Below are 17629 nucleotides of genomic sequence, written 5' to 3' on the forward strand. Positions count from 1 at the left end.
TCAATGGCCCGTTTCTATTTTTGGCACTTTGGGCAGCGGCCTTCAGGATCTTTTCTTTGTCTTGGTGTCGTAAGCATTTTATCAAAATTGATCGTGGGTTTTGATCAGCTCGAGGTCTTGACCTTAAAGATCTATGCGCCCTTTCAATCTCAATTGGAGTTTCTCTTTCCATTTTCAATTTTTCAGGGATCCATTTTTGAAAAAAATCATTGGATCTTCTCCTTCTATATCTTCTTTAAGTCCAACAATTTTAATATTATTTTGTCTACTGAGATTTTCAAGCTTATCAATTTTTTCCATAAATTGTTTTCTTTCTGATGTCCAAGCCGTATTTTCCTTTTCCATTTTGTCCATTCTTTCAACCATATCTTCCGTTGTAGTTTCCAAGTCCGTAATTCTTTTTTCCATTTTTTCCTGTCTCTTTGCCATTTTATCAAGCATAGTCTCCACATTGGTCATTTTTTTTTCGAGTATTTTTTGATTATTTTTAATTACTTTTAATGTATCTAATTTATGCATTATTTGCCTCAAAGTCTTTTCTATATTTCTAGAAGGACTTTTGCCTCCTTCTTCAGCTGATCCTTCCGAGAGATTTGACTCTCCCTCCGATTCGCTATCACTTTCAGTTGCAGTGGTAGCTGGGCTTTGTAGTTCTTGTTGCTCCCGTTTGCGCATGCTCCATCCTTCGCGTTTGCGCAGCTCACGGTGGTCTTTTCCTGTGGCCAGTGTTGCCACAATCTCCTGTTCCGTATTGCCGGTGATATAATGTACCTGAGACCGCGGTTCCTCGGTAGACGTGGGCCTTGTTCTTGTTCCAACTTGCGTAGTCTTCCTGGTATTAGTTTTCTTCATCTTCCTTCTTTGAGGCATAGCTTGACACAGTCCGGAGTCGTTTATAAGTAACTTTTAGAAAGTATTGACTAACTTTTCTTCATTTAAACATTAATTTATTAACTTTTTACGGGAGAGCTGGGTCCCTGCGTCTCGATCCTACGTCATCACGTGATGTCCCCCCATCCACCATCTTCCTAACCACTGAGGTCAGACTAACTGGTATTATAGTTTCCTTTCTTCTGCCTCTCTCCCTTCTTGAAGAGTAGATTGACATTTGCAATTTTCAAGTCTTCCAGAATTTAGTGATTCTTCAAAGATCATTAATAATGCCTCCACGATCTCTTCAGCCATCTCTTTCAGAACCTTGGGGTGGACACCATCTGGCCCAGGTGACTTGTCCACCTCCAGACCTTTGAGTTTCCCAAGAAGCTTATAAGGCTAGCAGGAAGGAGCTTAAGAATGAAATTACGAGAGCCAGAAGGGGCCATGCGAAGGCCTTGGTGAGCAGGATTAAGGAAAACCCCAGGGCATTCTACAAATATGTGAAGAGCAAAAGGATAAGACGTGAGAGAATAGGACCAATCAAGTATGACAGTGGAAAAGTGTGAATGGAACCAGAGGAGATAGCTGAAGTACTTAATGAATACTTTGCTTCAGTATACACTACGGAAAAGGATCTTGGAAATTTTAGGGATGACTTACAGCGGATTGAAAAGCTTGAGCATATACATATTAAGAAAGAAGATGTGCTGGAGCTTTTGGAAAGTATCATGTTGGATAAGTCTCCAGGACCGGACGAGATGCACCCCAGGCTACTCTGGGAGGTGAGGGAGGAGATTGCTGAACCTCTGCCAATGATCGTTGCATCATCAATGGACATGGGAGAGGTTCCAGAGGATTGGGGGATTGCAGATCTTGTTCCCTAATTCAAGAAAGCAAGCAGAGATAGCTCAGGAAATTATAGATCAGTGCGTCTTAATTCAGTGGTTGGTAAATTGATGGAAAAGATCCTGAGAGGCAGGATTTATGAACATTTGGAGAGCCATAATAGAACCATAGAACATTACAGCACAGAAACAGGCCTTTTGGTATTGGTAATACCCTAGGTAATTTCTCAGTTAAGGACATGTTCGGCACAGCTTTGTGGGCTGAAGGGCCTGTATTGTGCTGTAGGTTTTTCTATGTTTCTATGATACGAAGATTGGTGGAGTGAAGGTAGTGTTAAGGAAACAGGCTGCAGAAGGACTTGGACAGATTCGGAATATGGGCAAGCAAGTGGCAGGTGAAATATAGTGTTGAAAAATGTATGGTCATGCACTTTGGTAGAAGAAATAAACGTCCAGACTATTTTCTAAATGGGGAGAAAATCTTAATATCTGAGATGGAAAGGGACTTGACAGTCTTTGTGTAGAACACCCTAAAGGTTATGTAGCATCTGTGCCCCCAATTTACCCCCGTTCGCCTAGGGTGAACCGCTGTTGCCCCGCCAACAGTGCAATACTAGTAAATACGGTGTAATGCCCCCCAGTACACACTCGCAATACAAATATCAGACAATACACCAAAGGCGAGTAAATAATCACATAATTATAGTTATTTCTTAGTGATGGGTTAGTAGAAGCAGATAACCTAAAGGCGCCAAATCAGTAAGTTTATCAGTTTGTGCACATAATATTTTAATACGTTGGAGCTCACGCCTCCAGTTCCAACCACAACGATCTTCCGAGCCTTCGGCCACCGTCCGAACTGCCGATGTTCAGTATCCGCCACTCTGGAACCGCTGTCGACTCCTCACACGTCTGTCCTCTTCGCTCGCCTCCCGAAAAAGACCGCGAACTCCCGCTCAGCTCACACATACAAGATAGCATAACAATTCTCCATTGGTTAGTTCCACCCTTATCTGTAGTTAAAACCCAAACATTCCAAATACAGAAACCCATTACAGCCTTAAGTAACATTACAGAGAAGCCATTTCATTATAGCAATACAGGGAAACCATTTTGTTAGCCTGTACAGTTAACACCACAGTTAATGATACTGAGAGCCCTACAGTCAATTTACAGGTAGAGTCAGTAGTGAGGAAGGCAAATGCAATGTGAGCATTCATTTCAAGGCTTCAAGAATACAAGAGCAGATATGTGATGCTGAGGCTTTATAAGGCACTGGTGAAGCCTCACCTTGAGAGAACAGTTTCGGGCTCCTCATCTAAGAAAAGATGTGCTGGCTTTGGAGATGGTTCAGAAGAGGTTTACAAGGATGATTCCAGCAATGAAAGGGTTATCATATGAGGAATGATATTCAACTCTACTCACTGGAATTTTGAAGGATGGAGCGAGTGACTCTCATTGAAACCTTTCAAATGTTGAATGACTTAGACGGAGTAGATGTGGAAAGGATGTTTCCCATGGTGTGGGAGTCTAGGACAAGAGGGCATAGCTTCAGGATAGAGGAGCATCTATTTAAAACAGATGCGGAGAAATATCTTTAGCCAGAGGATGGTGAATTTGTGGAAATTATTACTACAGGCAGCTGTGGAGGTCAGGTTGTTGAGTGTATGTAAGGCAGAGATTGATAGGTTCTTGATTGGACACGGCATCAAAGGTTATGGGGAGAAGGCTGGGAAGTGGGGAAGAAAGAATCAGCCATGATTGAATGGCAGAGCTAACTCAATGAGCCAAATGGTCTAATTCAGCTTCTATGTCTTCTGGTTACGGTGAGAATGCAGAACAATGGGGTTGAGAGGGATAATAAATCAGCCATTGGTGGCAGGGTGAGATAGGTCTCTCCTAAAGGAGGTGTAAGGTACTCCTTCCCTCCTCTAGCCTGCAGCTCACCCTTGGGCAAGGTGTAGCACCTGCTTATCCCCCGATCAGGGTCACGTGAAGCCATGGGAGCAGGTGGTGCATGGTTGAATGAGCAACTAGTGCATATCACAAGTCCCGGTTATGCGACCACTGATGGTAAGCTGACAATCTCTGAAGAGTATGATAAGGAATGGGGTCACCTATCTTGTAAAGACATTGCCCAAAGAAGGCAATGGAAAACCACTGTGTGGAAAAATTTGCCAAGAACAATCATGGTCATGGAGAGACTATAATCATTCACGTCATATAACAAATGAACAAATAAATCAGCCATGATAGAATGGCGGAGCAGACTAATAGGCCAAATGGCCTAATTCTGCTCCTTCGTCTTCTAGTCTTATAAATAGACAACCTGCATCATTGAAATATTTATACAACTGCTCTCAGGGACGTTATAATCAAAAATCAGAACTATTTTCTTGCTGAGAGTCTCTGCCTTTTCCCTGCTTTATGTTTATTGCCATTGATGGAGCAGCAGCTTGAATTTTACACAGGTTAAACATTTCTCTGAATCCTTGTCATGCAGCCCTGGGAAGACGATCAATGCTGCCGTCCTTTATGTCCACATGTGTTTCTATGTGCACACACCATGTATAAGATACAGAATGGAAGACAACTTGTCATATGTGGAACATAGAACAGTATAGCACCATACGGGAACTTTCGCCCACATTGTTGTGCTAGCCTTTTGACCTACTCTTAAGATCAATCTGACCCTTCCCTCCTACATAGCTCTCCATTTTTCTATCAACCGTGTGCCTATCTAAGAGTTTCTTAAATGCTCCTAATGGCCTCTACTACCATCCCTAGCCGCATTCCATGCACTCACCACTTACTGTGTAAAGAACTTGCCTCTGACATCCCCATAATACTTTCCTCCAATCATTTTAAAATTGTCAAGTCAAGTCACTTTTTATTGTCATTTCGACCATAACTGCTGGTACAGTACACAGTAAAAACGAGACGTTTTTCAGGACCATGGTGCTACATGAAACAGTACAAAACCTACACTGAGCTACGTAAAAACAACACAGGGAAAAAACCTACACTAGACTACAGACCTACCCAAGGACTGCATAAAGTGCACAAAACAGTGCAGGCATTACAATAAATAATAAACAAGACAATAGGCACAGTAGAGGGCAGTAAGTTGGTGTCAGTCCGGACTCTGGGTATTGAGGAATCTGATAGATTGGGGGAAGAAACTGTTACATAGTCTGGTCATGAGAGCCTGAATGCTTCGGTGCTGTTTCCCAGATGGCAGGAGGGAGAAGAGTTTGTATGAGGGGTGTGTGTTCATAATGCTGTTTGCTTTGCGGATGCAGCGTGTAGTGTCATTGTCTGTAATAGCAGGAAGGGAGACCCCGATGATCTTCTTAGCTGACCTCACTATTTGCTCCAGGGTCTTGCGATCCAAGGTGGTGCAATTTCCGAACCAGGCAGTGATGCAGCTGCTCAGGATGCTCTCAATACAACCCCTGTAGAAAGTGATGAAGATGTGGGGTGGGAGATGGACTTTCCTCAGCCTTCGCAGAAAGTAGAGATGTTGCTGGGCTTTCTTTGCAATGGAGCTGGTGTTGAGGGACCAGGTGAGATTTTCCGCCAGGTGAACACCAAGAAATTTGGTGCTCTTAACGATCTTTACCGAGGAACCGCCGATGTTCAGCGGGGAGTGGTCACTCCATGCCCTCCTGAAGTCAACAACCATCTCTTTTGTTCACATTCAGAGACAGGTTGTTGGCTCTGCACCAGTCCGTTAGCCTCTGCACCTCCTCTCTGTATGCTGACTCGTCGTTCTTGCTGATGAGACCCACCACGGTCGTGTCATCGGCGAACTTGATGATGTGGTTTGAGCTGTGTGTTGCAGCACAGTCGTGGGTCAGCAGAGTGAACAGCAGTGGACTGAGCACACAGCCCTGATGGTGTTGGACCCCGATGTCTCTTCTGTACCTACTTCCAAGCATCTTAAAACTGTGTCTTCTCATGTTAGCCATTTCAGCCCTGTGGAAAGAGCCTCTGACTATCTACATGATCAATGCCTCTCATCATCTTGTACACCTCTATCAGGTCATCTCTCATCTTCTGTCGCTCCATGAAAAAAGGTCCGAGTTCACTCAACCTATTCTCATAAGGCATGCTCCCCAATCCAGGCAACATCCTTGTAAATCTCCTCTGCACCCTTTCTATGGTTTCCACATCCTTCCTGTAGTGAGGCGACCAGAACTGAGCACAGTACTGCAAGTGGGGTCTGCAACATTACCTCTCGGCTCCTAAGCTCAATCCCACGATTGACGAAGGCCAATGCACCGTATGATTTCTTAACCACAGCATCAACCCACGCAGCTGCCTTGAGTGTCCTGTGGACTCGGACCCCAAGATCCTTGGCCTCCACATTGCCAAGAGTCTCTCTGTTAATACTATATTCTGTCATTATATTTGACCTACCAGAATGAATCATCTCACACTTACCTGTGTTGAACTCCATCTGCCACTTCTCAGCCCAGTTTTCCATCCTATCAATGTCTCGCTGTAACCTCCGACAGCCCTCCACACTATCCACAACACCTTCAACCTTTGTGTCATCAGCAAATTTACATCCCTCCACTTTTTCATCCAGGTCATTTATAAAAATCATGATGAGTAGGGGTCCCAGAACAGATCCCTGAGGCACACCACTGGTCACTGACCACCATGCAGAATATGACCCGTCTACAACCACTCTTTGCCTTCTGTGGGCAAGCCAGTTTTGAATCCACATAGCAATGTCCTCTTGGATCCCATGCCTCCTTACTTTCTCAATAAGCCTTGCATGGGGTACCTTGTCAAATGCCTTGCTGAAATCCATATACACTACATCTACTGGTCTACCTTCATCAATGTGATTAGTCACATCCTCAAAAAATTCAGTCAGGCTCATAAGGCATGACCTGCCTTTCACAAAGCCATGCTGACTATTTCTAATCATATTATTCCTCTCCAAATGTTCTTAAATCCTGCCTCTCTGGATCTTCTCCATCATTTTACCAACCACTGAATTAAGACTTACTGGTCTATAATTTCCTGGGCTATCCCTACTCCCTTTCTTGAATAAGGGAACAACATCTGCAACCTTCCAATCCTCTGGAACCTCTCCTGTCCCCATTGATGATGCAAATATCATTGCCAGAGGCTCAGCAATCTCCTCCCTCACCTCCCACAATGGCCTGGGGTACATCTCGTCCGGTCCCGGTGACTTATCCAACTTGATGCTTTCCAAAAGCTTCTGCACATCCTCTTTCTTAATACCTACATGCTCAAGCTTTTCAATCTGCTGTAAGTCATCCCTACAATGGCCAAGATCCTTTTCCGTAGTGAATACTGAAGCAAAGTACTCATGAAGTACCTCTGCTATCTCCTCCGGTTCCATACATATTTTTCCACTTGTTTGGTCATATTCTCTCATGTCTTTCTCCACATACTTGTAGAATGCCTTGGGGTTTTCCTTAATTCTGTCCGCCAAGGCCTTTTCATGGCCCCTTCTGGCTCTCCTAATTTCCTTCTTGAGCTCCTTCCTGTTAGCCTTATAATCTTCTAGCTCTGTATCATTACCTAGTTTTTTTGAACATTTCATAAGTTCTTCTTTACTATTTGACTAGATTTACAACCACCTTTGTACACCACAGTTCCTGTGCCCTACCATCCTTGCCCTGTCTCATTGAAACGTACCTATGCAGAACTCCATGCAAGTATCCCTTGAGCATTTGCCACATTTCTTTTGTACATTTCATTGGGAACATCTGTTCCCAAATTATGCTTCCAAGTTCCTGCCTGATAGCCTCATATTTCCCCTTACTCCAATTAAACGCTTTCCTACCTTGTCTGTTCCTATCCCTCTCCCATGCTATGGTAAAGGAGATAGAATTGTGATCACTATCTCCAAAATGCTCTCCCACTGAGAGATCTGACACCTGACCAGGTTCATTTCCCAATACCAGATCAAGTACAGCCTCTCCTCTTGTAGGCTTATCTACATATTGTGTCTAGAAGCCTTCTTGAACACACCTAACAAACTCCACACCATCTAAACCCCTCGCTCTAGGGACATGCCAATCGATATTGGGGAAATTAAAATCTCCCGCCATGACAACCCTGTTATTATTACACCTTTCCAGAATCTGTCTCCCTATCTACTCCTCAATATCCCTGTTACTATTGAGTGGTGTAGAAAAAGCACCCAATAGAGTTATTGACCCCTTCCTGTTCCATCTTCCACCCACAGAGACTCTGTAGACAATCCCTCCATGTCTTCCTCCTTTTCTACAGTTTTGACGCAATCTCTGATCAACAGTGCCACGCCCCCACCTCTTTTGCCTCCCTCCCTGTCCTTTCTGAAACATCTAAAACCTGACACTTGAACTAACCATTCCTGCCTGAGCCATCCAAGTCTCTGTAATAACCGCAACATCATAGCTCCAAGAACTGATTCATGCTCGAAGCTCAACTGCTTTGTTCATACTACTCCTTGTATTAAAATAGACACATCTCAAACCATCGGTCAGAGCACGTCCCTTCTGGATCACCTGCCAATCCTCTCGCACTGTCTCCAGGCTTTTTCTATTTGTGCCAACTGCTTCTTCCTCAGTCTCTTCAGTTTGGTTCCCACCCCCCAGCAATCCTTGTGTAAACTCTCCCCTATAGCCTTAGCAAACCTCCCCACCAGGATATTGGTTCCCCTGGGATCCAAGTGCAACCTGTCCTTTTTATACAGGTCACTCCTGCCTCAACTGAGGTCCCAATGATCCAGAAATCTGAATCCCTGACCCCTGCTCCAATCCCACAGCCACGCATTTATCTTCCACCTCACACTATTCCTATAATGTTGCGTGGTTCAGGCAGTAATCCTGAGATTACTACCTTTGTGGTCCTGCTTCTCAACTTCCTTTCTAACTCCCTGTAGTCTGTCTTGAGGACTCCTCCCTTTTCCTGCCTATGTCGTTGGTACCAATATGTACCACGACCTCTGACTGTTTTCCTTCCTACTTCAGGATAACTTGGACATGATCAGAAACATCCCAGACCCTGACACCTGAGAGGCTAACTACCATCTGTACTTCTTTCCTGCATCCACAGAATCGCCTGTCTGACCCCCTAACTATTGAGTCCCCTATCACTGCTGCCATCCTCTCCCTTTCCCTACCCTTCTGAGCCACAGGGCCAGACTCTGTTGCTTCCCCCAGGTAGGCCCCCCCCCCCCCCCACCCAACAGTACTCAAGCATGAGTACTTACTGTCATGGGGTACAACCTCAGGGGTGCTCTCTAGCCTCTGACTCCTGCCCTTCCCTCTCCTGACCGTTACCCATTTATCTGTCTCCGCAGGCCCTGATGTGACTACCTGCCTATAGCTCCTCTCTATCAGCTCCTCACTCTCCCTGACCAGACGAAGGTTATCGAGCTGCATCTCCAGTTCCCTAGCACGGTCCCTAAGGAGCTGCAGCTTGATGCACCTGGGACAGATGTTGCCTTCTGTGAGGCTGGGTGTCTTTCGGACCTCCCACATTTGACACAGAGCACAGAAAACCAGCCTCTCACACATACTTCCTGTCTGTATTCTATTCAGGCAACCTACCTCACCTTGACCTGTTGAGCCAAAGCATTCCTACTCTGTCTTCCTCTACTCCAACGCTTGCTCATCTGCGCCCAATCTATAAGGCGGTCTCCTTCTAAACTCTTCTCACTGTTCTCACAGGCTGACATCTACGCGCTTGTGCAGTCGTGCCCCGAACAAACTGCTGAAGAAATAACTGTCTCCCTTTGAACTCTTCTCGCTTTTAAATTCTGGTGAATTTGTATATTACTACCTCAAGCTTACTGCCTTTTTCCTCAGTTACCCAATATTAAATGCAATTAGTAAAAAAAGACACTGCTGGAGGAACTCAGCAGGTCAGGCAGCATCTGTAAAGGGAAACAAGCAGTCTACATTTTGGGTCGAGTCCTTCATCAGTTGAATTTGCTGATAGTTCAGCAATCACACGTAGAGATTCAAGAATGTTAATTGTCATTCTTCAGTACACAACTGTAAAGGAGAACAAAATTATTGTTACTCTGGACCCAATGCAGCATAAAAAACACACTAAGCATAAATAGCACAATAAATATAAAAGCAATCCTATAAAACACAATCTAAACATAACTATTTGAGTGTGACTGTATTTGTACTCAATTCACTTCAGAGGTTGGTGAGCAGATGCAGTTTGAGATAAGCTCACAAAACAAGAGATATAATTGTGTTGCAATGAAAGGATTATTTCTACTGGTTAGTGGTTGACATGTTCTTCAACCCTCTACCTCATTAACAAACAATTCTAGAGCTTAGACTGAATCATTCTCTTTTCAGTGAGATGGAGAAACAGAAGTCTGCGCTGATTGAAGCTCTCTGTGTGAAAGGATGTGCCCTGGCTGATACATGTCTTCAATCCCAGTCACAAAGTGAAGTGGCTTCAATCAGATCAGTCAGTCAGAATGAGGATGAGGTAGATGACATATCCAAGAGTCTGACGGAAACGTTCCACGATGTCCAAAAGTGGATTGATCTCACTGACAGTAAAGTAAGTAATAGACTTGACTTTCGTCTTGTTGAGCCTTGTGTTTCGAACTATTTACTTTGCATGTTTCTAAACTTTACTAGCCTTTGCCCCATCCAACAATATTGTTTTCACTGAATCACTCCCAAGATTCTGGAGTCAGTCTGGACAACATTCTCAACCAGTTACCAGTGCATTTATGAATAATCCCAGGAATGAAAAAGTTTAGAAGAATGAGGGGGGAATCTCATTGAAGCTTATCAAATATTGAAAGGCTTAGATAGAGTGGATGTAGAAAGGATGTTTCCTATCGTGGGGGTGTCCCGGGCTAGAGGGAACAACCTCAGATAGAGGGATATTCATTTAGAACAGAGATTAGAAGGAATTTCTTTAGCCAGGGGGTGATGAATCTATGGGATTCGTTGTCACTGACAGCTGTGGTGACCGGAAATATATTTAAAGTGGAGGTTAATAGGTTTCTGGTTAGTAGGGGCATCAAAAGTTAGAGGGAGAAGGCAGAAGAATGGAATTGAGAGGGATAATAAATCAGCCATGATTCCCCTCCACTAGCCTGCAGCTCACCCTTGGGCAAGGTGTATAACCTGCTTAGCCCCCCAGTCAACGTCATGTGAAGCCAAGAGAGCAAGTGGTGAATGGTTATATGAGCAGCTGATAAATATCACATTCTGGTTATGCAACCAGTGAAGCCAGGTAGAAAATCTCTGAAGAGTATTAATAATGGTTGACGTCACCCATCTTGTAAAGACACTGCCCAGAAGAAAACGATGGCAAACCACTTCTGTAGAAAAATTTGCCAAGAACAGTCATGGTCACGGAGATGATGAGCACCTACGTCATATGACATGACACATAATGATGAAGGTGGAATGGAATGGTGTCAAAGGCCTAATTTTGTTCCTGTGTCTCATGATCTTACGGCATTCTTGTCTTGTTGTCAAGATCCAAAACTATCCATAAACCTGGTACAATTACAGTATTTCCTTAAAAAACGGAAAATTCCATATTCCCTTAAAGCATAGAATATTCCTGGATGTTAACATGTCTGTTGTTTTGGGCTCAGCACATAAATATAATCACAAGGAAGGCACACCAGTGTCTTTATTTTCTTTGGAGGTTAAAGACGTTCAGTTTGTCACTTAACATTTTTAACAAACTTCTACAAATGTACTGTTGAAAGTATCTGTTTGTATCATGACCTGGTACAGTAATTTGAATGTGCAGGAACATAAGAAACTGCAGAGGGTTGTGGACTTTGCCCAGTATGTGATGGGCACGTCCCTCCCTACCGTTCATAATATCTACGGGAGGTGTTGTAGGTCCTCACCATCAGGCTATGCCATCTTCTTGAAGCTTTCATTCAGCAGGACATACAGAAGCCTGAAGGCCCACTATCATGTTCAAGAACAGCTACTTCCTTCAACCATTTAGTTCTTGAACCAACCAGCACAACCCTAATCACTGTAGTTTAATAACATTATGACCACTTTGATTATTTTGTAATAAAATGTATTTTTTATTGTGTATAATTTATATTTTTCACTTCTGGATGCTGTTTTCCTGATGCTCTGTGCCTGTGATGCTGCTGTAAGTCAGTTTTTCATGGCACCTACTATTGAGGAAGCCATTTCTAAACTGGCTCACAGAGTAATCCCATTCCCCATTAATTTTTATAAAACCCATCCTTCCCCACTCCTCTCAATTCCCCCTACCACTCAGATACACTCCAGTGGCTAGTTAAGACCATAAGACATAAGAGTAGAATAAGGCCGTTCACACAATTAAACTACCAACCTGCACATGTTTGTAATGTACAAGGGGACTAGAAGAAATGGAAGTGCAGTCACGGAGAGAACATGCTTACAGTTCAACATTCAAGATTGTTTAATGTCATTTCTAGTACACAAGTGTAAAGGCAATCAAAATAATTGTTACTCCTGATCTAATGCAATAGAGAAAAAACAATAAGATGAAGTTGTTTGTTATGTCTCCCCTCTCGCTGTGAAATGGAGACATCTCTTTTTCCCTTATTAGGGAGAGAGGGAGCCTGTGGCATGTTGAATTACCGGGTGACCGAGTAGTCTTTGGGGTGCTGCAAGTCTGTGTCTTTATTGATGCTTTGCTGCTGCTTACACGTGGGAGGGGAGAGCTGGGAGGACTCTGAGATTCTAACATTTAACTGTCAATCATTCTTTGGGGCACTACTCTGCTTTTGTGGATGGTTACAAAGAAAAAGAACTTCAGGATGTATATTATACATTTCTCTGATCTTAAATGTACCTTTGAAACCTTTGAAGCACTATAATAATAATATTAAAACCAACAAATACAAATGCATAAGATAGCATATATACACAAATTGTATGTCCATAAAGTGATGTTGGACACAGGATGTCTGTACATAAGGTGACTGACAGGATATGATGAAATAGTGGTGTTGGGGGGAGTGTAAGGGTGGTTTAGTGGATGGAGGTGTTGTTCAGCCTTACTGCTTGGGGAAAGTAACTGTATTTGAGTCTGATGGTCCAGGCATGGATGCTACGTAGTCTCCTCGCTGATGGGAGTGAGACGGAGTCCTTGAGCAGCATGGTTGTTCCTAATGTGGATGCTACGTAGCCTCTTCCCTGATGGGAGCGCACCAATTGCAGTATGGCCACCTGTCTCCTAGATTTGGGCTGATCCATATCCAACCTCATTGTCCAAAGGTGTTATCAATTAGTTCGGCACATTGTGGGCTGAATGGCCTGTTCTATGTTTTATATTCTAATTCTGGTCTCTGTTAGACACAACCCCATCCCTAAACGTTCCACAGTCTTTTGAATGGATTTTCAGAATTCACTATCCTATATTCTGTTCACATTCAGTGAGGGGCACTGATGGAACATTGGTACTTTAATGTTGTCGACAGACTGTTGAGCCGTTTTATGATTTGTAGCATATTCTGGGTTACTGTAGCAACCATGCTGATTATTTTTGTGTATGTGCTAGGTTACCCTAGCAACATATACCTCCTTGGAGGCCAGAAGCATTTTATGTTTATGCAACATTACACTCAGTTTGGCAGTGCCCTTCCCATACATCAGATGCAGACAACGACACAGGAGAATCAGGCCTCACTGCATTTCATTTCCAATTGATGCTGCTGCTGTTCCTTAAACATTTACATACCTTCCTGACATACAGCTCACTGTATACAACTCTCTGCCCTGGAGACTGCATATGTGGAATTGTGTAAGATCAGTATAGCTAATGATTGATCAGACCACTGAGTTAGGTGGCATGGTAGTGTAATGGTTGGCATAATTCTATTACCAAGCAAGCAACCCGGGTTCAAATCCGCCACTGTCTGTAAGGAGTTACGTTCTCCTCTGCTAGCGTTTGCTTGTTTCACATTTTAAAAATATTCTTTTATCAAACATGGTCTCAAGGTAGTCTATTGTGACATATACATACTTTAACAATAAATTTAATTTGCACTCTTAATCTTTGAGGTGTAGTCTCAACAGAAATATACAAATTGTCAGAGGACTTCTTTACTGACAGTAACGGCCATCAGTTGTCTTCCTGGCTGCTTGCTCTATCTATGCATGTATTATATTCTTCTAAATACAACCAACTGCTTATGAAGTTCTTTGAGGGTGGCACAGTAGCGGTTAGCGTAATGCTCTAATAATTCCTGCAGATGTCTGTAAGGAGTTTGTACATTCTCTCCATGACTGGGTACTTCAGCTTCCTCTCACATTACAAAGACATATAGACAAGGATTAATTGGTCGTACAGCTGAAAGTGGGCAGCATGGGCTCGTTGGGCCAGAAATGTGCTGAATGAAAGAGACTTGATGGAATGGTATACAATACTGCACTTAACTGTATGTTTCGCTGTATATGTGACAAATAAAACTAATCTTTAAAAATTGTCTACAGCACAGAAACCAGCCTTTGATCTCAGCTGGTCTCTGCTGGTGTTTAGGCAGTGCACACACTTTTTCTCCCACACTTTACCCAGACCGTCAGCATAACTGTGTAACCTTTTCTCCCTTCTGGATTTGCATATTTCTCTTTAAATCTGTCTACAATACTTGTGTAGTCCAGTCTCCAGGCCTTGTAGCAAAATCAAACCAGAGTATACTGGAACAATCAGCAGTTCATCCGTGACCTGTCCAAAGAACAGGATTTGGTGTTTCAGGTCAAAGACCCTGCAATAGTCTACCCACGAGTGAAAATACGTCTTCTGTCAGCTTCTTATATTTAGAAATTCCAGGAGATGTGGGCACATATACCCTATGTTGAAACTGGCAAGCCATTTTGTTATCTGAGGCCACCACCAAGTTCACACAAGCTTCTTTTGTCTGACGCAAAAGTGTTCTAACCTCTTCAATCTTATTGGTATGGAAAACATCTAAATCCTGTTGTCAAGTATCCTTCCAAATCTAACACCTCCAAAGTCTAAACTCCAGATCATGGCACAGTCCTCAAGTTTAAATAATGCCTGCTTTTCCATTCTGTCCCTCTACAATCATTAGCTATGTTTCTTTGACTTTGTTAGCTTGTGTATTTCCCCAACTCTTAGAACATTGGACATAGGAGCAGAATTAGGCTATTCAGCCCATCGAGTCTGCTACATCATTCCATCATGGCTGACTTATTATTCCTCTCAACCCCATTCTCCTGCCTTCTCCCTGTAATGTTTGACACTCTGAATAATCAAGAACCTATCAACCTCTGCTTTAAATATACCCATTGATTTGGCCTCCACAGCTGTCCATAGCAATGACTTCCACAGATTCTCAATCCTCTGACTAAAGAACTTCCTCATTTCTGTTCTAAGGGACGGGTTTGTATTATAAGTCTGTGTCTCTTGATCCCAGACTCCCCCACTATAGGAAATATCCTCTCTGTGTCCACTTTATCAAGGTCTTTCAATATTCGATAGGTTTCAATGATATTCCCTCCCTTTCCCCCATTAGTCTAAACTCCAGTGAATATAGGGCCAAAGCCATCAAAAGCTGATATGTAACTCTTTCATTCCTAGAATCACTCTTGTGAGCATCCTCTAGACTCTCTCCAATGCCAGCACGTCTTTGAGATAGAGGCCTAAACTGCTCACAGTTCTCAGTTGCAGTCTGACTAATGCCTTATAAATCCTTAGCATTGCATTGTTGCTCTGTTATTCTAGCCCTCTGAAAATAAATGCTACCACCATATGGCCTTCCTGAACACCGACTCAACCTGAAAAAGGGCAGCTGGTACTAGTGGGTTGGATGTCTTTAGTCAGCATTGACTAGTTGCGCTGAAGGTCCTATTTCTATTCTGCATTACCCTGTTCCAATGTCATCAAATTGGGTTCACAGGTCATTTATTTTGTTGCTGCTGGAGGCAATTTGCATTGTGTGAATTGGCAGTGGGCCTCCAGTGATATAGCAGTGACTTGTCAAGATTCAGGACTCAGCAATGTCATTCCCAGTACATATACATAAAGGAGAACAAAATAATTGTTACTATGGAACTGGTGCAGCACAAAAAAAGCACAATATTCATTAAAAATACCATAATAATTTAAAAAACACAATCACTATCAATACATAAGAGAGCCTACATTGATTGTATGTCCATCAAGTAACGCTAGGCACAAGTGTGTCTGTGGAAATGATGAAGAAGTAGTGGTTAGAGGTGGGTTAGTGGATGGAGGTGTTGATCAGCCTTAATGCTTGGGGAAAGTAACTGGTTTAGAGTCTGGTGTTCTATGTGTAGACTGCATTGCCTCCAGCCTGATGGGTGTGGGACAAACAGTCCATGAGCAGGGTAACATCCTTTGTGATGTTACTGGCCCCTTTCTGGCATCTTTCTGTACATATGTCCTTGATGACGTGTATGCTGGTGCCAGTGATGCATTGGGCAGTTTTGACTTCCTGTCTTAGAGCCTTACTGTCATTAATGGGAGTCCTTGTGCAGAACACCCTAAAGTTTAACCTGCAGGTTGAGTTGGTGGTGAGGAAGGCAAATGTAATGTTAGCATTCATTTCAAGAGGTCTACAATATAAGAACAGAGATGTTATGCTGAGGATCTATAAGGCACTGGTGAGGCCTCACCTTGAGTATTGTGAACAGTTTTGGGCTCCTCAGCTAAGGAATAATGTGCTGGCATTGGAGAAGGTTCAGAGGAGGTTCACAAGGATAATTCCGGGAATGAAAGGGTTATCATACATTGGTCTGTACTCATTGGAATGTAGAAGGATGAGGGGTATCTCATTGAAACTTTTTGAATGTTGTAAGGCCTAGACAGAGTAGATGTGAAAAGGATGTTTCCCATGGTGGGAGAGTCTAGGCTCCGGATAGAAGAGCGTCCAGTTAAAACAGAGCCATGGAGAAATTTATTTAGCCAGAGGGTGGTGAATTTGTGGAATTTATTACCACAGGCAGCTGTGGAGGCCAGGTCATTGGGTATATTTAAGGCGGAGATTGATAAGTTCTTGATTAGACATGGCATCAAAAGTTACGGCGAGAATGCCAGGGAGTGGGGCTGAGGAGGGGTAGAAGAGGATCAGCCACAATTGAAAGGCAGAGCAGACTGACTGGGTCAGTTGCCTAATTTTGCTCATATGTCTTATGGTCATAGTGCATTTTCAGTACCACGCAGGATGCAGCTTGTCCGGATGCTCTCTGCTGTATATCCGCAGAATGATGTGCAAGGCCCAGCTATCTTCAGCCGCCTCCTCATTATTGTGAAGCATCCTGAGCGGCCAAAGGTACAATAGAAATGCAGCTTCTTCCCTCTGTCCCACTTCTTGCCCTAGGGTGTTTGAATAAGTCTCCCTGTGGCACAGCAGAAGCTGTTAAATGGTAACTTATTACCTTCTGTGTTTGTGGAATCTTTGTGTAAAGAGTTGCAGTAGCTTGATTTCATGGTGCATAATAACGTAACAAATAGAACAAGTGTAGACCATTCAGCATCTTACACCTGCCCCACCACTCAATGACATCAAGGCTCATCTTAAGGCAGCACAGCAGCGTAATGGTTAGCATGGCGCTATTACAGCTCAGGGCATCGGAGTTCAGAGCTCAATCCCAGCGCAGTCTGTAACAAGTTTGTACGTTCTCTCAGCGATTACGTTGGTTTCCTACAGGTGCACTGGTTTCCTCCCACAGTCCAAAGGCGTACCAGCTAGTAGGTTAAGGCTCAGGTTAAATTGTTGGCTAAGACTAACTGCCGATGAAACATCAACCGTTTCAACTTCACCACCCCTCTCTCCAATTCCAACCTCACCATCAGACCTGCAGATAAGGGGGTGCTATAGTAGACTGGCAGACCGACCTCTACTTTGCTGAGGCCGAGCGACATCTATCTGACAGCTC

General features: G+C 43.4%; 1 protein-coding gene across 1 annotated transcript in view; it reads left to right on the forward strand.

Moving 5' to 3' along the window:
• Nucleotides 1-17629, forward strand: part of LOC140734152 (tripeptidyl-peptidase 2-like) — a 209655-nt gene that overhangs the window by 178621 nt on the left and 13405 nt on the right. Inside the window, exon 27 of the mRNA XM_073057757.1 lies at nt 10073-10283. Within this exon, the coding sequence (XP_072913858.1) occupies nt 10073-10283 (211 nt within the window). The remainder of the gene's footprint in view (nt 1-10072; nt 10284-17629) is intronic.

The sequence above is a fragment of the Hemitrygon akajei genome, chromosome 10, assembly GCF_048418815.1.
Source record: "Hemitrygon akajei chromosome 10, sHemAka1.3, whole genome shotgun sequence".
Lineage (NCBI taxonomy): Eukaryota > Metazoa > Chordata > Chondrichthyes > Myliobatiformes > Dasyatidae > Hemitrygon > Hemitrygon akajei.